This window comes from Gobio gobio, assembly GCF_949357685.1.
Source record: "Gobio gobio genome assembly, chromosome: 19".
NCBI classification, from domain to species: domain Eukaryota; kingdom Metazoa; phylum Chordata; class Actinopteri; order Cypriniformes; family Gobionidae; genus Gobio; species Gobio gobio.
The window spans coordinates 40,422,442-40,445,482 of record NC_137112.1 but is presented as its reverse complement, the minus strand read 5'-3'; the positions used below and the strand labels follow the sequence as shown (position 1 = coordinate 40,445,482).

The following is a 23,041-nucleotide window of genomic DNA, read 5'->3' as shown; positions in this document are numbered from 1 at the left end:
ATCTTATTCTTTTCTTCTTTTTGTTTTGTTTTGTTATAACAAGAATGTACTTTTAAAATTTTATTTGTGTCAGTGTCTGCTTTGTATTAGGGATAGCCTTTAGGGCCTATTTTAGTGTACTGAGCACATGGTGCACTTAGGGCATGTCCGAATCCACTTTTGCTAATTTAACAATGGAAAAAACGGTCAGCGCGCCAGGCGAATGGCCCAAAAGCAACATGTCCTTCAACCAATACGCCTATATAGGTTGTTTGTCACTTCCCAGAAATAGGACCCATAGAACCCCGGGGAACACATGTGCTCATCAAGTGTATATGCACTATAAATCAAAGGGTAGGTTTAGGGGTGGGGTGGTTGTAGTTGTTAATAAAAAAAGATTATTGCTAAATGGAAATATGACAAATGGGGATAAAAAAGTCCACACATTGCATTTAAATGAACACGGATTTTGATTTGTAACGACAGTCATACATCATTTCATGACGACAGACGTAACTTGACACCGTCATTATTTTTTGCACCAGCTAGAGGGCGCTTGACTTTAAAACGTAAATAAAGGGTGTAATAAGGTGCTTGAAAAACGACCTGTAGAGTCGTGTTTTTTTTTGGAGGACAGTCTGTCCAAAAGGGTTGTACCTAGTGTCTTAATGAGTCATGGGTGTAACATGCAATAAACCAATCAGAGTCTCATCTCCCATTCCCTTTAAAACCCAGTTGCGTTTGCACCATGGCGGATTCGCTATTTACATGGCAGAATTTGCAAGCGGAAAGACTGAATGCCTCTCCAGAGAGGAATCCTTTTATTTTGTATTATTTAAAAAATGTTGTGTGCTGCTGCACATCCCTGCGTGTGTAATAAGCAGAGTGTACATGCATTGTGGACCCACCTATAGGTGCATATTACAAACACACCCCCTTTAAATAACTCAAAAATACTGCGCTATTGACTTTAGATCAGGTTTTTGTTGGTCAATGGTGCAGTCGTTTTCAGTTGCCTCAAAATAGTAACGCGCCAACAATGCGCCTGAACACATCCCAATTTCAGACCAATGAGTGCATTTGCTATTTAAACAACGTGGCGCTGGACGTGAAAACGATAACTGCGTCGGGCTGAAACTAGCACTTGCGTCACGCCTGGCGTCACATTGCGCTGGGTGTATGATAGGGCCCATACTCAGTAATTTCAGTAATTTACTGAATGAAAATAATTCAGATTTATAATAATTTACACTCAGATCTCACCTCATAGTCTATCTCCAGTGTGTCCTCTTGTCCTGGACTGCGGAAGTGTTGCGTGTGTCCATCCACAGTGAAGTTGACATGTTTGTTAAAGCGCTCAATTTGAACAGAGTGCCAGTGGTGGTCATCCAGTAGGCTTCCTAACGTGACAGAAGATGAGCGACCGCTAGACTGGGGCTTGGCATCGTCTGTACAGAAACAGCAGAAGAGAGATTGGCAACATAGACTTAGGAACATAATGGTGTGGTCTAGTTCGGTTCTCTTGGCTCTTTTGGTCCAGATCAAAAAACGAAATGATACATTTAGTCCTTGTTCACGTAGTGTTCACACTGTCATTTTTAACACCAAACCTAAATAAAACAACAACAGCCTGCTCGTTGTATGTGGATCTCAGTCCGCTTGAGATTGTTTTAATTGAACCAAACCTGCCAAGTGTGAACACACCCTTAAATGGGGAGAGGTCCAATGCTATTTCATGCATTCTGACTTGTTTACACTGTTAAAGAGTTGGATTCTCGTGCTAAACATGGCCACATTTTCAAAAAACGAGTTGGATGTATGAGTGGCAAATACACTCCTTCAGGATTCTAATAAGTTTTGGGAAGTTTTTTTCAAGTATGGTCCTGTATGATGTCATAAAGGACGGAATTTCTTGTATGGGCACTTCTACTGGATGAGCGTTCCCCGCACATCAACCAGAGCGAGAGCGTGCCCATCAGCGAGTTTCGTTTGGGTTACGGAAGCCGTCGGCAGCGCTGTAATTTTGATTTTAGACCACGAAATCAACAATATCACTAAAAAAGTGTGTTTTGGTTGTGAGGGAAAGATAACCTTGATCAGCTTTCCAAATAACCCAGCGTTAAGGAAACTGTGGATGCAGTTTGTTTTTCCGGAGCAGCAACATTGTGTTTGTTTGTTCCCGGTCATGAGTCGAAACCGCACGCCGTGAGTGAAACTGCATCAAATGTATGTTTCCCTTTCGAAAGGGAACTCTCGCTGCGTCTAGCTGACGCTATGGGGGGGAACGCCCTCGGCGTGACTGGTGTCTGAAGCTACTATCGAATCACGGCAAAGTCTTTGACCGACGTCAGCCCATGACGTCATCAACGTGCGACCCGGAAGTATAAAAGGGCGCCGTGCCAACACATACACATCTTTCTCGTCTTCAGGGACTGTCTGTTTGAACTGCTATACGAGTTAAGGTAAAACAAATTCAATTATTAATACATACGAGTGTGTATTTACTGCCTGGGATCAAGAGCATGCACAGTCAAGTTCATTTGAAGTTGTTTGTGTGTGAGTGTGAGCGGTTTTCAATCTGAGATCGCTCCACTCTAGTCTGGCTTTTTTCCTGAGGGAAGAAAGTTTGGCATCTGGGACTGGATGATGCTGTCCCGCTCAAGCTGAGGCTGAGCGTTGGCATACATCATGGGTTCTCAGATGCAGCTCGCCGATCGTCGCGACGATCTGGCGGTTAACGAGACTAAACAGCAAGTGCTCTTAGGGATGGCTGGTGAGAGTGGTATGAATCCTCTCAGCCACCCTGACCGTGTATGCTGAGCTGATGAATGTTATGGAACGTACTGCAGGCAGGCTGCGGCTGCCATGTTGGCGCGTTAGAGGAGAGATCGCTCGTGGTAGATTGCACGATCGTTTTCTCCTTGGCCATAAACCATCAGCTCAGATGAGCCTTCCATTCCTTCTTGATCTTCTTACAGAGATCGAGAGGGCATGGAAGAATCCATATTCGACCCAATATTCATCAGCATCAGCGTTTAACTTCGCTGATGTCGAGGGGATAGGGGAATATGGATATGTGTTGAGGCTACCGACTGGCGAGGAAAGTTTGCGGACTTTTCTCGCGTTTCGTGGGCATCAACACTGAGAGCTCAAACTGTGCTTTAATGGCAGGGGCATACACGGCAGCGGGTCAGGCTGGTGCTGCTTTTCACACCATGGCGGTGTTTTTGGCGTACCAGGCGGACCTGCTGGAGGATCTCGACCAGGGGGCCGGACTGTCCCCTGAGGCGGTTGCTGAGCTGCGCCGCACCACAGATCTTGCTCTCCGGGCCACCAAGCAGACTGCTGCTGCCATCGGCCGCTCTATGGCGGCTATGGTGGTCACGGAGGGGCATCTGTGGCTGAGCCTGGCTGATATCGGGGAGAAAGAGAAACGCTTTCTCCTCGATTCGCCGGTTTCGCCGACTGAACTTTTCGGCACCTCCGTTGAGGCGGGGGTTGGAAAGTTCAGGGAGGCGAAGGCGCGTTCAGCGGCATTTAAGACATGCATACCGCTGAGATCCGCGCCCCCACCCAGGCAGGCGGGACCTGGTCCTTCACGGTCTGAGGACCGTAGGCAGGACCAGAGGGCTAGCGTCTCCTCTCGTGCCCCCCACAGAGAACGCTCTCGGCGTTGGTGATGGATCACTTCCCTTGAGGGCGGTTACATCCTGCCCTCTCCTTTTTCCTTTTTAATGTCTTTTAATGATTTTTTACCCAGGCACTTCTTACATCAGGCCTGAGGCGGGCCCATGATGAGTAGAACTATGTTCTGATGGCCCGCCCGGACCTGCTCAGTGAGAACGCCCCTTTCAGGCATTCAAGGGCGGTAGAACATGGTGGTGAGAACCGCACAATGAGTCTTCGCTCAGCATGCCGCAGGTGAGAGTGGTCATTTTTGTGTATTACACTAAAAATATGTATTTCTTACAGACCCCAGGTTTCCTGTATAGAGTTGGGTATTCATCAACGACTGAACGCTGAGGCGTCAGTTGGGATGTGGATGAAGGAGGCGCGTTGCTGAGGCACCGCCACCATTGGTAATATGTACCACTTAGATCGGAGGCTCTAGTAAGGCAGGTGCCAATGCTGAGGCATCAAGGTACTGCTAGCCTAGCTGGCTATCAGGTTAAAAAGGGGCAAATACGCTCTCCTGAAGGTCGGCTGTCAATTGTAGGCCTCAGTAGGCCTCTTGAACAAGGCGCGTTTTCAGTTGGAAGGCCTCAACCAGGCCTCACTGGAGGTATGTACCGATGTGCGCATCGGGACAGCTAGCCTGGCGGCTATCAGGTTGTAGGCCTCATCAGGCCTCCCTGAAGGCCCGCTGTTAGTTGTAAGGCCTTATTAGGCCTCCCTGAGGGTGAGCTCTCAGGTTGTGATCACTACCAGAGGCAGGTTGTAGGCCTCATCAGGCCTCCCTGAAGGCCTGCTGTTAACTCTAAGACCTTACTAGGCCTTTCTGAGGGTGAGCTCCCAGATTGTGGTCACTCCCAGAGGCAGGTTGTAGGCCTCATCAGGCCTCCCTGAAGACCTGCTGTTAAATTCTAAGGTAGTAGGCCCCATCAGGCCTCCCTAAGGTGTTCCTGGGATCCAGTCATCTAAAACAGTTAAGCACGAATTGCAAACAGGTAGCAGGCCTCTCCAGGCCTCCCTAAAGGCTGATTATCTGGTAGTAGGCCTCAATAGGCCTCCCTTGAGAGCGAGTTCCTTAATCAGGATGCTCGGATAGCCTGCGTAGCTTGACTGTCGACTAGTAGGCCTCAATAGGCCTCCCTGAGGGTGAGCTCCCAGGTTGTGGTCACTCGAACGAGGTAGTAGGCCCCATCAGGCCTCCCTAAGGCGTTCCTGGGATCCAGTCATTTGATACAGTTAGCACGCATTGCAAACAGGTAGCAGGCCTCTCCAGGCCTCCCTGAAGGCTGGTTATCAGGTAGTAGGCCTTAATAAGCCTCCCTTGAGGGCGAGTTCCTTAATCAGGATGCTCGAAAAGCCTGCGTAGCTTGACTGTCGGGTAGTAGGCCTCAATAGGCCTCCCGGAGGGTGAGCTCCCCGATTGTGGTCACTCGAACAAGGTAGTAGGCCCCATCAGGCCTCCCTAATGTGTTCCTGGGACCCAGTCATTTGAAACAGTTAGCACGTATTGCAAACAGGTAGTAGGCCTCTCCAGGCCTCCCTGAAGGCTGCTTATCAGGTAGTAGGCCTTAATAGGCCTCCCTTGAGGGCGAGTTCCTTAATCAGGATGCTCGAAAAGCCTGCGTAGCTTGACTGTCGAGTCCCAGATGGTGGTCACTCGAACGAGGTAGTAGGCCCCATCAGGCCTCCCTGAGGTGTTCCTGGGACCCAGTCATTTAGCACGTATTGCAATCAGGTAGTAGGCCTCTCCAGGCCTCCCTAAAGGCTGGTTATCAGGTAGTAGGCCTTAAATAGGCCTCCCTTGAGGACGGGTTCCTTAATAGGATGCCCGACTAGCCTGCGTAGCTTGACTGTCAAGTAGTAGGCCTCCATAGGCCTCCTTGAGAAAACAAGGGTAACCTCAGCAGGCGGTATTGCTGTCAGGTAGTAGGCCCCTGAGGACGGAGTCCCGAGCCTGGATGCTTGGGTTTCCAGCATGGCTTGCGGTTAGGTAGTAGGCCTCTATAGGCCTCCCTGGAATACCCGCTATCAAGTAGTAGGCCCACAGGGCCTCCTTGAAGTTGAAGTTCCTGAGCTAGGCACTTTGATTACCAGTTCTCTGTGAGAAATTGTGGTAGTTGGGCTTACAGCTGGAGGTTACTCGCCAGGCAGGCTCAGCTGCTCCCCTCAATGAGGGTCGTCTATGAGTGCTCAGCCTCCTGAGCCTGGTCAGACGGTCGTAGGCCTCTCATGAGGCCTCCCTGTTAGATCAGTCATTAAGGCCCTTTCGGCCTCCCTACTGCTTTGAAACACAAGCACCTGGTAGATCCTTGATTTGAGCAGGCAGACTCCCCTCGATAGCAAGGGTTGAAAAGCACTACGCTGAGTGTTGCTCTCTTGGATAACCCGTCTCTGAGTTCCGGGCTAAGTAAGACTGCCTGTGTTTCAGTCCCTTAGCTTGGACGCCCCTTGGGCACCATCCAGAGGCTCTGTTTGAACAGACAGGGTTGGCTAAACCGAAGTGTCCATAACACTTAGGGCACCAGGTCAGGCCTCCCTGGTGGCACTCGGGAGAACATTTCCCGAGTAGTGACTGGCTGGGGTTCCTTCGGGTCCCCTAGCCACATTCCCTTGAAGGGACCCCTTCTTTGGAAGTAGTGGTCCCGGGCCTTCGAGCTGTCTAGATGGAACTCCACGCAGTGCGTTAGGGTTCCGTTTAGTTGTATAGCTTGGGCTATGACCGTAGGGAGTGCTGTCACTGTCAGCCCAGGACCTGAGGGGGAATCGCTCAGGTTTTTCTATTAATTACTTGAGTTGACAGTTGTCACTGCCAATGGGCAGACACTCCCCTCAGCATGGCGGCGTTGGTATATCGTTCCCCATAGCGTCAGCTAGACGCAGCGAGAGTTCCCTTTCGAAAGGGAACGTCTAGGGTTACGTATGTAACCTCTGTTCCCTGAGAACAGGGAACGAGCGCTGCGTCGCGTTGCCATGCTTCAGGGCCTATCTGCCATACAGTCCCTTCAGACGAGAAGATGTGTATGTGTTGGCACGGCGCCCTTTTATACTTCCGGGTCGCACGTTGATGACGTCATGGGCTGACGTCGGTCAAAGACTTTGCCGTGATTCGATAGTAGCTTCAGACACCAGTCACGCCGAGGGCGTTCCCCCCCATAGCGTCAGCTAGACGCAGCGCTCGTTCCCTGTTCTCAGGGAACAGAGGTTACATACGTAACCCTAGACGGTTTTGTTGGCAATCAGCGCGTAAATGCTTATAATGTCAACAACACGAACGTATAGTGAATCGAAGGTTATCCAGTGCTAATGCCATGATGTATTGTGTGTGAGTGCTTGTGACTCTTTAGCCCCACCCATCCACTCTTCGGAAAATATGAAGTACTCCTCCATAGGTACCCAAGATTACCATGATATTCATGGCAGAAACTGTGTGTGTTATTTACCCTTTAAAGAATTCAGCCAAGCACTTGAAAAACGGATCCATCCATCCATAATAATAATAATAATAATAATAATAATAATAATTAGTGGTGGGCATAGATCATTTTTTTTAATCTAGATTAATCTCACTGTAATCTTGGAATTAATCTAGATTAAAATGGCTCATTTGAATTCTGCCGAATGCATTCAGAATATGTGTGCTCGTAAGTGATCGTTTGTCTTTTTGTAATTTGAATAATAAATAACTTCTGTCCCTTTAAGACCTGACGCACGCATGGATCCCAAACACGGTTCCTGTGAGCTGGTACGACTATGTTTATGTTAAAACTCACCAAGATGGGCATTGAGACATTTTTGAGTGTATTTGACCATTAATAAGCTGGAAAAAGGAGCTCATTTTTGCACTTGAATGTCAGAGGCGGCTTTATAACGATATATGTGTGTGCACTTCAGATGCAAGGAATTAGTATAATTAACGTTATGTGCAACCCCGCGCAAAATTCAGACCGGTCACACCAATACCAACACGCTGTCATGAGGTAAAATCCAGTTCGCCATGTTCAGAGGGTTAAACCGGACTGAATGAGAGGAGGCGGGTGCGTGTCAACTCGAAAGTCATCATAGCTTGCGTAGTATAGACCCAGCTCCCAACCCAACTTTGAGAATAGATTAACGGCAATATTTTTTTTAATCGTCAGATAAGAGTCTCACGTTAACGCAGCACGTTAACGCCGATAACAGCCCACCACTAATAATAATACATTTATATAACGCTTTTCTGGGCACTCAAAGCACTTTACATGGAAGGGGGGAATCTCCTCAACCACCACCAATGTGCAGCATCCACCTGGATGATGTGACGGCAGCCATATTGCGCTAGAACGCCCACCACACACCAGCTTTTTGGTGGAGAGGAGTCAGGGTGATGAAGCCAATCAGTATATGGGAATGATTAGGAGGCCATGATGGACAGAGGCCAATGGGCAAATTTGGCCAGGATGCCGGGGTTACACCCCTACTCTTTTTCCATCCTGGGATTTTTAATGACCAAAGAGAGTCAAGATCTCGGTTTAACGTCTCATCCGAAGGACGATGCTTGTTATAGTGTCCCCATCACTATACTGGGGTGTTAGGAGCCACACAGACCACAGGGTAAGCACCCCCTGCTGGCCTCACTAACACCTCTACAACAGCAACTTAGTTATCCCAGGAGGTCTCCCATCCAGGTGCTGACCAGGCTCAAACCTGCTTAACTTCAGTGGGAAACCAATCTTGGGCTACAGGGTGATATGGCTGCCGTCCATCCGTCCGTCTGTACTTTTTTCTAATTTCACTCTGATTTTCACTCTGATCCATCAAGAGATACTTGAGTGAGAATAAAATAATAGAAGGTCATTCTGCATAATACAGGATGAGATTCTTCAGCAATTTCCTATTCATTTGGGGGGGGGGGGGGGGGGGGGGAATCCATTCCTTTCTTATTCTCACTTATCTTGTGTCCTGCCCTTCTCTTCCTCTCACCCAAATTGAGATGCAAAATGAGTTTTCCTCTCTGAAGCTCCAGAGTGAGGAAATCTCCTCTCTGTCCCTCTCCATGAACCAGAACCCCTTCTGCCTGATGGCTCCGGAATCTCAGGGATATTACGTCTTTCACTGTGCTGGTGGACTTCTGGTTGAACCGGTAGAGCAAGGCACTGCGACCGTCGAAGTCAGCCACGTCAGACTCTGAGGAAGACAGCAAAAGGGGATCAAAGAGAATGTGAGAACACCCGCCGCTCTCTGAACTTTCTCTGACTTTCCAAGATCTGTATGCTCTTGTACTTCCTGTTGATTTGAAAAATCAAGCTGAGTTGAATGTGTGAATGCAGTTGAACTTCAGATCTTAAGTATGGTATAAAATGCAGAGAAACAGGTGGGAAGGATAGTAAAGTACCTTCATCAAAAACACTTGCAGTGACCATGAAATCAAAATGGAAAATTCTTGGTTTCTATGGAATATTTATTATAAATGATTTATCTGTGCACGTCATTATTGTACCTGTCTCACATGAGATCGCAGCAATAGCAAACCTCAAACATCCAACGATCTAACCAATTCCCAATGGACAAAATCCTAAATTGTTTCTTGTTTTCACTTGGAAGTGAAAATAGTACAATAGTTATAATAGGTTAGTTACAATAACCTCACAATAGTTACTTCCATTTCATTCTGACTTTAATAGGAGAAGGGCTAAATAAACATACTACATAATGGCTTAATGAAATCTATACATTGAGAAAGGTTTGTAGAAAGGTCAGTATTAGGGGTATGGGATTAAAAAATATCATTAGTTCAGTAAACTTTTAAAAATAATTTAATAAGATTAGTGCATGTAAGGTATCACTCACTGTATGTGCAGCCATAGACCTCTAGCCGTAGACCCATTCCTCCTCTGGGGCTTCCTTCAAGAGGCAGAAGACGCATATATCGAGTTCTGATCGAGTGAGGGAGTTTGTGTTGGACCACTGTGTCTGTGTCACTGTTTCCTGTAAACGTCTGTAAATATACACATAGGCACACAAATACAGTGATATTGGTCAGACATTCCTTTAAATATTTGATTTCACTATTAGCATGGGATCTATTAAGTACCATTCAAAAGTTTGGGGTCGGTTAGATTTTTTAATGTTTTTGAAATCCTTATGCTCACTAAGGTTGCATTTATTTGATTAAATAAAAAGTAAAAGCTGTAATATTGTGAAATAATATTACAATTTAAAATAACCATTTTCTGTTTTAATGTGTTTTAAAATGTAATTTATTCCTATGATGGCAAAGCTAAATTTTCAGCAGCCTTTACTCTAGTCCATGGGCGTCACTAGGCCCTTTTTAGGGGGGCTTCAGACTCGGGGGGGGGGACTTGACATCAAGTGCAAGATATGCAAGTAGCTAAACCATAGACTGTAAAAAATAGCTAAACTAAACCGGTGATTCATAATGCAATTAACAAACAAGAAATGTTAACAAAGCCGTTTTCTTCAGATTAGGCATAAGATTAATAATGAATGAGTTCATATTGTAAATTAATATAACTCCATTGTTGCCTTCAGTAAATAAAAAGCTCAGCTTTTTTCAGCCTGTATTGGGTATAAGATTAGTAATGAATGTGTGCATATTGTGAATTAATTTAATACATTTAGTTACCTAGCTTTCCTGGTAGCCTTTAGTAAATTAACTTGTCTACAAAAAGGATTCATAAAACATATAAATATCAGTCAACCATATGTTTCCTTTCTTCACTGACGAAAATGGAAAAACTATATTAGTCATATCTGCCCACTTACATGGTTTTCAAGCTATTGTTATCAATTTTTTTGGCCGTCAGAACATCTTAAAATGCACATATGTACATCACAGAAATCAAAATTTTCTCAGGGGAGCATATGCCCCCGAACCCCTCCTAACTACCTCACATTAGAGATCTCAGTGTTTATAAACCTGCCTGTATGAATATGGCTGTGCACTGTGCAGAATAAGGCATTCATTTTTACTTTATAATTAATAATAAACAGCCAACATCATAATATGCATGCTAATACGCTACTAGTTAATCGTGAGAATTGGACCCTAAACTAAAGTGTTACCAATTTTTTTCATACTCTCACTGGGGGCTGAGCCCCCCCAAAATGAAAATCCTAGAATCGCCTCTGCTCTAGTCTTACTGACCCAAAAAATCTGAATGGTTGTGTACCTCTTCATATGTTTAAGTAAGCTGATGCTAATTTCCCTGCATATAAGACATGGTTTGTTGTCGGTCTGTCTTGTAGACCACGGCGGAACAAAACAAAGCTGAATGCTGGTCAAACAGCACAGTGCAATAAATGTGTGTTTTCAACAAGGTATAGTGACTGTTTATTAAAGTCTCTTCAACAAAACAGCTTCCATGCCAAACAGGCCCTGCAGACACCATTTAGATGCTTTGTACGATGCAAACATTATATTAGCACAAATGATCCTTTTTGAGTTTGGTTCTTTGCTCCCCAGTGATGATGAAATGAGACTAAATGATTTTCTGATGAGTTCTGACCTTCTCTGTGCTGATTCATCTCTGCTGGGCTGTTTTGTTTTTGTCATTTTTATTAAAGGATCCTTGAAAATAAATCATTCCCCGAGCTTGTACGGGGGAAGTTGCCAAATGATTTTTGGAATATGGAGGCCAGTCTGTTTGTCTTTCACCGAGCTAACGCATGCCGACAGCATACAAACCAGAATAAACTAATTTCCTTCATCTTGTCTACATCATTAAAGTTAATGAAAGATCAAGGGTGTGATGAAGCAATGATAAAATATGAGGAAACTTATAGATGGAGAAAGATATCCTTTTTTTTCCGTAGGAGAGAGGGACTGGAATGTTTGTTCTTTGCAAAGTGAATTTTAAGCCCTAGCACACAAACTGTGAGCATGAATAAACCTCTGACTAACAATGCAGCATGACTGAGGTGTGGTGTAAATTAGTGGGATATGTATCATTAAAAAAATTCACGTGAACTGGCCTATTCAATGATCTACATTTAATTATTAAAATACAGATATAAAAAGTCATAATTTTGCCAGAAAAGGATGAAAAGAATTAGCTGATATAAATACAGTATATCACATTTCTTTTTAGTGCTTAATTAGAAGCTAGAACAATGTGTTAGTTTAATCTCTTTGTGGACTGATGTCTTTGAGGTGGTTAAACTTGATATTAATAATTCATTTAGTGAGAGAATAACAGAAGAAAAAAATGTCACAGACGCAAAGAAAATGGAGAGGAAATGGAAAATAAGCTTGGATGATGAAATGATTTATATAAATGTAACAATGCAACCATTCTCAGAATTATTACAGGCAGCAATCAGAATAAAACACGATCTCCTGGAGATCAACAAATGAAAGAATTATTAGAATTCTGGTTAGTTTCCTTAAACCTTTTTTTTTTTTTTGAGAAAGTGTTAAAATAGCCTTTTCAGAAAAGCCAGCATTTTCTGTCCTGTACTCCCTTTCTTTAATATAATTTTTCATATTGGCAGATTGTGTCTGAATGAATACATATGTTGGTTTAATGTAGACGGTCGTGTACAACAGACCTGCTTTACTGTATACAAATTAGTTTAAGGTGGATAATATTTTTGCTTCCATAGTATCATCTCACAAATTTACAAGGGAGACTAAAGGCCCTTTCACACCAAATACGATAACTATAAAGATAACGATAAAGATATAGTTCTAAAAATCCTTCTCAATGTTAAAGAATAGCAGAGTTCACACCACAGCTATAACTATAATGATGTAGAGATTTCGTTGGAATCACTTTCAGAACGATTTTGTCCAGCTGATGAACGATAAAAACATTGACAGCCAATCAGAATCAATCCTGCTGTAACGAGCTCGAGCATTTAAAGTGGCAGGCAAGCACACGCTTAGAATAAACAGAATGATATTGTCTGCTGGTGTGGACACTAATATAGTGATCCTTAAAGTTATCATGCTTTGTGTGAACTGGCCTTTAGAATGAAAAAATGGTGCAAAGCAAAAGTTCTATACATAATTCAGCAATACTGCATGTATGATTTATTCAGAGAAAATGGGAAGAATTCAATGCTTTCTGAACTTCCTCCAACATCCCAGTGGACGACGACAGGAAACCTTAATTGACAAGGGATTCACCTTTTCAACCCAAAGATGAAGGCCTAGGTGTTTAATCCTTGTACTGAACAATAGGCTTAGCTTGTGTGTTCATTCAGCATAGGTAAAGAGAGAGGAAGAAAGAGAGAGACAGAGACAGGTACAATAGTTTTTCAAAGACGTTCATTAGTGAGACACACAAAGCAGAGAGGACTAAGCAACACACTGTAAATATCACTCATTGAAACTTAAATTAAATTCTTAATCCTTGAATTAAGCTATTAAAAAGACGATGGTACTTTGTTTAACATTCAAACAAAGTGTCTGCATACTCAACTGAAAGTTTGTTTTTAATAATAATATTTTTTATATTCCTCAGGCCTTGTGTTATAGAAAGAACAAAAAAAAATCTCAAATGAACATTTCATTTGTATAGAGTGGTGCAGGTTTTTTAGCACTTTAGGTTCCTTTGTCCAAAAGTCAATGGGTTTTTTGAATGGGATTTTTGTTTAATGTTTTAAAGGGCATATTGCAGGTTAGAGACCCCAGTGAGTCAATAGAAAAATAATGTAGGAACTAGATTTTCTTTAAAATATACTTTAAAATATGCTATTAAGGCTTTTTGGAGTCGTTTTTGTGAGAACATTTTACTTCCGCATCTAAAAATGCCAAATCCAGAAGTGACGTAACGAGAGGAAGTGAGGTGAAAACAGTGGATTGCAGTGACAGTTCGGACGCTGAGGAAAATATAAATGTTTATTAATACTCATATGGAAGACCAAAGCCATACAATTAAGACACACAATTAGGGACAGACCAGGATTAGACAGAACAACGATTAGAGGAGACTGATTGAGTGTTTGTGTGAGGAGAAACAGTGGTGAACAAAGCAGGTGTCTAGGTGAGAGACAAGTGTTAGCTTATAGATAACGCTAGCTAAACGATATGTGTACACTGTGCTCAGATTACAATACTGTACAGATTATTATCATGTATCAGGCAATAGGGATAATTATGATTTTTAATTACAATTATATCTGTAATTAAAATAACACCTTTATCCAACTTGTTCTTGTCTTCCGTGTGTGCCTCCACGACGCATGCGCGAGAATATGACGCAGATCCGGCGTTCGGACACATGACTCAGAAGCGATTTGTTTACAAGCAGAGGAAGACGCGCGTATCTAAGCTGTTGAATTCTACATTGATCGTGCTTTAGGTCTCGGCGTAGTTCTCAAAATGGGGTTAAAGTGCGCATTTCATGGATTCCCGAACCCCGGCGCTACGTCATATTCTCGCGCATGCGTCGTGGAGGCACACACGGAAGACAAGAACAAGTTGGATAAAGGTGTTATTTTGATTTTTTTTTGCGCACAAAAACTATTGTCGTCACATCGTAAAATTATTGTAGAGTCACTGTGGTGAGATGGACTTTGTAACGACGTTTTAAGTGCCTTTTATGGGTCTTGGGAGTGTAAATGTACTGAATGCCAATGGAGGCCTATCTGAAGCCTTTCTCAGCCATCAGCTTTCAACTAAAATATCTTCATTTTTGTTCCGAATATAGGTCTTACGGGTGTCGAACGACATGAGGGTGAGTAATTAATGACAGAATTTTCATTTTTGGGTGAACTAACCCTTTAAACTTTTGTTTAGCGATAATCCAAAAGCCTATGGGGAAATCCTATTGGGTTTTTCTCGAGGGAACCAGTGTGATGCTAACTGCCAGTTGGCCTACAAAGTGATGTCATACTTGCACCACTCATTTCCGCAAGCTACTTTTTTTGTCAGGACCACTATCATCAAAGATGATTGATTGACTATTATATGGTTTGGATTGCCGGTATGGTTCTGTTCTGGGCAAGAACTTCCTGCGCATCCATGCAGCCTAGCATGGATAAGAGCAGGGAGAGCAGCAATAACCCCACTATAGGGTAAACAGAACAGAACCAACATAATGTATCGCAGATATCAATGTTGATATTACATGCACAAAATGATTCAGGAATTTAGTCGGATTCAAGGGAAATCAGAAAACCAAATCCTGACAGACAAGAGGAGGAGCTGGGGGTGGAGGAGTGTAAATGAGCTCTGGAGAAATGCGATAGCTGCTGATAGTACTGAGGAGCTATATACTGTATATGTATGCGGTGATAGACGTCGTATTCCTATAGGTAGACGTGATCAGCTGACAGACGTGACCAACTGATGCGAGTTTGACTAACGTGACCAGCCAGAACTGACGCTATACGCTTGATTTGTATTATTCATGTCTACAGGCATGTAAAGAATCTATCAAGCTATTAATCTCCATGTAATCTTAAGTAAAAAAAAAAAAATTAACATTGTTTACCATGTACCTCTTTATAAAGGTTAGGGTTATAACTGACTTGTTGTCTAGCAACTTCCTTGTTTCTTCATTTGGCCAATGTGATGGTATTTGAATGCTCTGAACTAAAGTGAGAGGAAGCTAATCAATATAGTATAACACCGTGTACTCTTTCATCCTCAATGCACAGACGACAAGTATCGATTTTTAAATTATAATCATTATTATTTTGCATTTTAAAGGTACTGCTGACATTTTGTGTCGCTTGTAAAGTTCAATTCGAAGGTCAATTAACTCTGATGTATCGAACCTTGTTTGAAAGAGGAGGGATGAACTTATTTTCTGGCTTCTGGGTTTACATTGCTTTTGTGTGCGATCTTGGTCAATTCCGACTTCTACATTTTGCCTTTTGAATACTCCAAAAATATAGTCCTTTGTATATAAAAGAAACATGTTGCAGCCAAAGCCTTTTCAGTAAACAGATTCTTAACAACAGTGAGATGATCTGATTAAGCCGTTAGCGGCTTTAGCTCAACACAAATCAATATTTTCCATGGTCACCTCCAGCTCTGTGGAAACACAAAGACATGTTGGACCACACCTGACGAGTAGCCAAACAACTTTAGAGCCAGACAGAGACAGAGCAGCACACGAGAAAGGCCGGGAGAAAATATCTATAAACACGTTTCTGAACTGATTGACCTTTTTAGAGTGGTTTAATAGAATCTGTCACAACGTGATAAATTCTCTTTGCCACATTAGCCGCTGTTAGCGGCTTACGCTAAAGCTCCTTCCAGTCATTGCCATTGATTTTAAATGGACACCAAAATCTTATTATGTGCGGTAAAAAAGTGGGCGGTTTGCAGAGCAAAGGCATCAAAGCCCTTAATGAAAAAAAGACACATTATGAAAAGTCTTGAAGATCAGTGCTAAAGCACAAAACACAACACAGCTTCTCTGACCTTTTCATGATGCTAAATCTGCAATCAAATACTGCTGATAATTGTGATAATTTTTTTTTTTTCAGTTCAGAATTGGAAAATATCAATAATGACATTCACACTTTAATTGTGTATTTAGAGAATGCAGTCTTTTCATTCAAATCAATATCTTTCTTTCCAAATCACTGCACTATGCCTTAAAAAAGTGCCTTATACTCAAATATTACTCAGAAGCTCATCATGGATGTCATATATAGTTTTTTATGTGAAACTGACAGCTGTTCTTTATTGTACAAGATAAGGGACTTTCATTTTTTGCCACAGCATTTTCAATAGTATTATTTTAGTCAGAGCTGAAAAAGTCTAGGATAATCTGCTTTACCAATCCAAGCACAGAGGAACAGATAAGAGAGAGTTCTGAAATGAAATATATTGATTTTGTGTGAATGCGTACACATGTGTGGGTTTGTGCACATGTAGGGCTTCACACTTGGTGGATCACGTGAACACAAACCAGCAGTGGAGAGAGGCAGATGAAATCGATTTCAGAGACATCGCAATAAACCCAAACTAAACAAGTGACAAGTAGAGTCAACAGGAGGCACTATAGTAACCCAGACAATAACTCTGCAGCGTTCTGTCCATCGTGAGAACTGGATCTGCCACCACCAGGTCTGAGGGCTCTGACAACGGCAACTCCAAAAGAGTCATCAGAGTATAAAAACGCAAATTTTTAGCATTTGACATTTTTAAAATGAGAGGTTTTGCATTACATTTATAAAATGACATCAAGGTGACCTCTGTATTGCTCTTTGGGGGGTCAAACAGAGCATTTTGTCAAATAATGAACTAGCAAATCTTTTTCATTTGATGTATATCTAAATAATGCACAACCCCAAGGAGCAGGAGCCACATCAACTAGTCATAAATCAACACACAATCATTCAGCAGGAAATAAATAGCTCCTTTAATGCCTCCCTGATTTAAATTTCTCCACCATCTTTTATGATTAGCCAGCAATTTTGTCCAAATAACTATAATATAAACCATTAAGACTATAGTTAAAATCCTTTCTGGTGGAACTATTTTCTGGTATAATGAAATTGTTTAAGATCTGAGGTGCAAGATATAGCTTATACAATCATGATATATGTATATATATATATATATAAACTGTTAAAAAAGAGAAAACAGTTCCTGGATAGTTTGTCTGTTTGTGAACAAACCAGAACTTGTGCGTGTACACAGGTGACTTGTGCATAATAGACCAGCTCTATAGAATTTAGGTAATAACTAAAAGCATCTAATAAGAATGGAAATCTTGATTCACTTTGAATCGATTAATTTAAAACCAACCATTTAAAAAAGTTATGGTATATGTGACAGCATCTGAAATACTCTTCCATTTAATTATATAAAACAATTAAGTAAGTTTATGAAGGCCAAAAAAGCAAAAATGGACAGTATGCGAGCTCTTTACCGTGTTAAAAGGAAAAAGTGATATTAAGTCATCGGATAGCTTTTAATGTTTTTGTGACTGGGTATGTTTAGGCATAGAGTAACAATTTTTAAAAAAATCTAATAATATGGGTCATGAATTCAATATCTCTGTTTGTTTTGTGGAGAAAACAAGATGAGTATCCTTAATTGAACAGAGCTATTCTGTTAAAATCGAAATCAGCAAAAGTCATCTTTTTTTGTGGCAATAGACAACGTATTTAAATATATTTTTTAATAATTTCACAAAATATTTAGTCAAATGCAGTTGTTCATTACTATATTGAAGTTCAATATGGGTCACACTTTAGTTTATGGTCCAATTCTCATTATCAACTAACTATTAACAGACTTTTACCTCAATAAACACCTAATTATTAATAGTTAGTAAGGTAGTTGTTAAATTTAGGTAGTGGGAAAGAATGTAGAATATGGACATGCAAAATAAGGCATTAATATGTGTTTTATAAGTACTAATAAAACACAATATCCTAGTAATATGCTTGCTAATAAGCAACTAGTTAATAGTAAGTTTTCAACTTTTTTTTGTTTTATTTTTTTATTAAATATAATGATTCTGTATAATAATTAAATATATAATCTTAGGCTGTTCACACTTGACGTCTTTTTTGACAAGAACAAGTTGCCAAGAGCATTCTTTTAGTTAAAAAAAAAGAAGCTTTCAGCGTTTGGTTCCAAAGCAGCCGAGTGCATCTTTTGTTGCTATAACAACAGCTGCAATAAGAGTGCTGTGTGGTGCAGAGATACAGAATGTAGAGAAAGAGAAAGTTCCCAGCCAACACGTGTATGTGGGGCCCACATAGGTTGAACATGGGCTACAGGGGTACAGAGTGGGCATGGGCTCAAAATGGGCATCTTATCTGGGGCCCACTTGGGTCAACTAAGTAGGTCCCACATGGGCAAACCCAGCTGGGCTCCCCATCTCTTGCGTTGGCTTTTGAAGATAACGGGGAGGAGAATGTCGGTTCACAACAACGTTTGTGGGTGCACAACATTAGCTATATGGGGAAGAAAACAGTATGGTGCTTATAATAATTTTGTTCAAAAGCTCCGGTTGGATGATACACGGTTTGCGGCATATTTTAGACTTATCAAAAGTCAGTTTGAAGACCTGCAACTGCTGTTAAGTCGATCTACCAGCACCTTCTCCATTTTATAGTCTTTTTTCCACTTGAAAAGACGCTCTGAGCTGCAGAAAAAGACGTGTTGAGCTGTAGAAAAAGATGTTGGTGTTAAAAAATGCTCACAACTTTTTTGAAAACACGGTTTACTCCATAGGATTATAATGTAAAACAGACGCTGGCAGCTTCAAAAAAGGCGTCAAGAGTGTCAAGCAATGTTGCTGGGCTATGTTACAAAGCAATGTTGCTTGGCCACTTTCCCATTGGGCATGGGCAACAAATTTCTATCTGGATACTTTAGATCGGTCATGGGCCCTGTGTCTTACCTGGTTGCCCATTGACGGCAACATTGCTCAACAGTTGCCCTGTATATCATCACCATTAGAGTTAACTTCACAAATTACTTTTTAAAAAATGTCAAATTGAATGACATTCAACTGCTTTAAATTAGTAGCTTTTAGCTTTAAAAACCAGCGTTTCAAAGAAAAGTCCCTAAAACCGGACCTCTTCACTGCTGCTTTCTGCTTTCACAACTGCTTTGATATCTGGAGAGCTTGCTTAATAAAAAACCTCTATAACTCCATCAGCAGGCAATCCCATGCAAACATTGTTCTGCAGTCCTTCATTCGGCAGCCAATCCGTTATAAGCATTCCATCTCTGTACCTCACAGAGAAACTAAAGACTAGCGCAAACACTGCCACCAGTAATATCGCACACAGATGCACTGTTTAAAAGAACATTGACGACAAATACAAGTACAAAGCAATTCAAATCAATGTATAAGAATCAAAAACTGTCCATTTGTTTTGATATAAGAAGACGTCACCACATTTTCTAGCTACATCTAGAGATGTACCAACATTTTTAGAGAATATTCCTTAGACAAATCGGAATAAAGTAGTACTTTGATTACATTTGCTGTCTGCTGACATGAATCTTCATTTGTCTTGGTCCCTTTTTACTTGTTGTCTCTCTGTAACTAATCAGATAGCGGATAACTTGTCTTGCATAAATCATATACACTTGTTTTATTCTCATTTGTAAGTCACTTTGGATTAAGGTGTCTGCATGCTAAATGATGATTAAATACTAAACATTAACAGGCTAACAAACTAGAATACTCACCAACTTTTCCTGACACATTAAAACATTTTCCACACAGCTTTAATGGACACTATAGTTGTAATAAATACACATGGAATATATCTGGCATATTTCTGATAAACTCTTCATTGTTTGCATATTGATCAACAATAAAAATTGTGCATCGATTCCTGCACAACTGTCACTGTCCTGCAGAGTTTGTAATCTTCAAGTGCACTTGGGAAACTCGAGCTTCTGAGTTGGGCATTCAAGTTGGAAACATAGCAGAATTAGCCTAAACAAAACAAAATAATTGTTAACTAATTGTGAGCAATAAACCCAACTACATAATATGAAATATGCATATACTCGAACTCGGGTCGCTCGGAGCGCAACGCCACTATATGTGTGCGCATATACTATATATATGCGGTGACTGACTTACTCCTCAAAACAATAGATTCATCCGTGCTGAGAAGCCGCGCCGATGTACAGCTCACATACAGATGATAACTCCGCAAATAACTGCAATTGCAGGTTTCAAACAGAGATGACGACAAAGAGGTAACATTTACGGACTGTTGCTTTAGTGCCTATAGGCGGGTGCACAACGTTTTTTGTGTACATAAAGATAAAAATGCCTACATGTCATAATGGATAGTCATTGCATGTATCAGAAATACCAGTAATGACGAATGAAATTGGCAAATTATTTGACCAATCGTGGCAATACACACATGTATTTAAACTGGCTCGTCAGATTGAGGGAGCCTATGTTGTAAATGAGGATTTAAATAGCGAATGTGTGAGCAACTGGCTTTTAAAGGGAATGGGAGATGAGACTCTGATTGGTTTATTACACGTTATGCCCAAAACACACCCATGACTCATTAAGAGATTAGGTACAAACCTTTGAGACCAACCTGATCTCACAGAATTCCGTGAAATGAACACGGGCCCCTTAACTCAAAATCCGTGGCAGTTTCACGGAATCGCCGAAAATTCAATGTGGTTTTGTCATTAAGTCAATGACAGTATACAGACGCGTTGGGCATGGTTATCATCATGAAACTATGATTTTTGCCATTATGATGAAGTGTGATTCTCAATTTAATCAGCCAGCATAATTTTATTTATAATTATTTTCATTTTTTTTTTTTTTTACAGTATTTAGACACGTTTTGAACACATAACCCAATCCCTTCCCTAAACCTACCCATTTTTGTATTATAAAAAACAGGATATAACAGGCAGATACGACTGCAGGCACAATTTATTCAAAAAGTACAAATATTTCAAGTGTTCCGAGGCGAAACGATTAATTTGTGTGAAGAAAATCCCCAAAAGCGATCAGCAGCGTTCGAGTCCATCCGCCAAAGATCAAAAACACATTTCAAATTTTACCGCCGGAAGAAACGTTACGTCAGCTTTGTCGTATGTCTCGTGACCAATCACGTCATTAGGTCGGCTTTGATTTTAAAATGCCATTGGCTCTCGTGTGTCTCGTGACAGATTGCGTCACACTAAAAAGTCGTGTGTATTATTTGAATGAGATATGAATGAGTGTGTTCACGGAGCGACGGGATCATCATTTTAGCGATTAAAACATTAAGATCAACTCTGTTCTGTACATGAAGACATCGTGTGACTTCAGAAGACTTGGAATGCAACATGAGTTAATACTTTTAAGCTGTTTTTGGTCAGTTTTTGCAATAAATACCTGTGACTGTACCTGTTATGTGTTTTATATTGTTGAGAGTGGGTAGGTTTAGGGTAGGAGTGGAGTTAGTTGCTCCAAAATATAAAAGTAGCCTATAAATATTCATAAAATCATGTCTACTTTTTACTGTCATTGACTTGCATAGGAATCACTTCCATGGACCCATCACGGAATTTTCGGTTCCGTGAAATGGCCACGTATTTTGAGTTAAGGGGCCTGTGTTCATTTCACGGAATTCTGTGAGACCAGGTTGTTTGAGACCATGCGCCAACAATTTTTTTCCGTTGTTAAACTGGCAAAAGTGTATTCAGAAGTGCACCTGCACCATGCGTTTTTGAGCATGCACTTAGATCGTTAAAATAGGGCCCTTATAGTCACAAATTATATCAAGAGTGCTTATTATAAAAGAGACATAATTTCTTGAACAGTTTTTTGAACATGGCAAAACCAGCATTGGCCTGAGACAAAGCAATTGACCCTCCAGAACTGGAATTGCCCATCCCTGACCTATTCATACATTTGTGTGCACTAATGTTTTTGTACACACATAAAAAAAAAAACGAGAAAACAAAGAATGTAAGCCAATATTTGAAAGACGAAGGGCTACAGTTGTATCTGAGGCGGTTCATATCAACCTGCAAACATATGTAGTGTGTGTCACCATGCCAGGAAAAACATCCAAACTAGGTCTGCATGCACGGGACAATGAGGCGGTAAATTGTGTTCAACAATATTGGACTGGAACCTATCAGGTATTGCCTCTGCATCGGACAGAAGCATTTTATCTTGCGTGCCCAAACATACAGTATGCCAGGCAGAGCGGTGTTTATTTCTTGGCTGCTGCTGTGCACAGGATATGGCCATCAAACAGTCACTTCAGTCTCTCCTGCCTGAACATGACCATTAGAGCAGGGAGAAGCTGAAGTGTAATATCTCGGCCGTTGTCTCATGTAGTGCGTATGTCTTTGTGTGTGCACTTAAGGACAGAGGAGGATACTGAATTTAGAGATGGAGTGGATGTGGTTTCCTGTACTGTCATGCTGCTTCACCTCATGCCTCATTACAGTGACACTACAGCAGAGGCAAAGGTATCAGCAGTGTGCTATAAAAGCGCGCGCACACACACACACAAGTACGTCCTTGAGAGTTTTCCACATTCTGCCATTAAGAACATACACAATGAGTCATTTTCACTAGTAACCGCGAGTACGTATTTGTCCGTCAACTTGTGTGCAAACATTTTCGTGCAGAAATAATGATTCAGAAATAAGTATGCAGTTAATTATTACTAAATTTAGAGCCACATGTATGTAAGACTCCCATTGGTCTTGGAAACATAGATTTTTTTTTTTTATGATAGAATTTGAATAAGTAATTTACTTACATATTGTACAGTAAAAAAACACATGCGTATTATTAGTCTGGAATAGTCGCTGAATAAAAATGTTTGATCACATGCCATCTATGCCTAAACAAATTTTATTTATTGTGTTTCAATGGCTGTACAGAAAAGTAAACCACAGTTAAAAAGTTTGGGGTCTGTAAGATTTAGTTTTGTCGAAAGTGTCTAAAGCACACTAATGATGCATTAA

The 23,041-nt window shown here is 41.3% G+C and overlaps 1 protein-coding gene across 1 annotated transcript in view; it reads right to left on the bottom strand.

The window, feature by feature from the left end:
* Window positions 1–23,041, bottom strand: part of cntnap5l (contactin associated protein family member 5 like) — a gene marked incomplete at its 5' end in the record, with an annotated part of 108,917 nt that overhangs the window by 37,104 nt on the left and 48,772 nt on the right. The window contains 3 exons of the mRNA XM_079844376.1: window positions 1,243–1,427; window positions 8,611–8,814; window positions 9,478–9,625. Of these exons, the coding sequence (XP_079700502.1) occupies window positions 1,243–1,427; window positions 8,611–8,814; window positions 9,478–9,625 (537 nt within the window). The remainder of the gene's footprint in view (window positions 1–1,242; window positions 1,428–8,610; window positions 8,815–9,477; window positions 9,626–23,041) is intronic.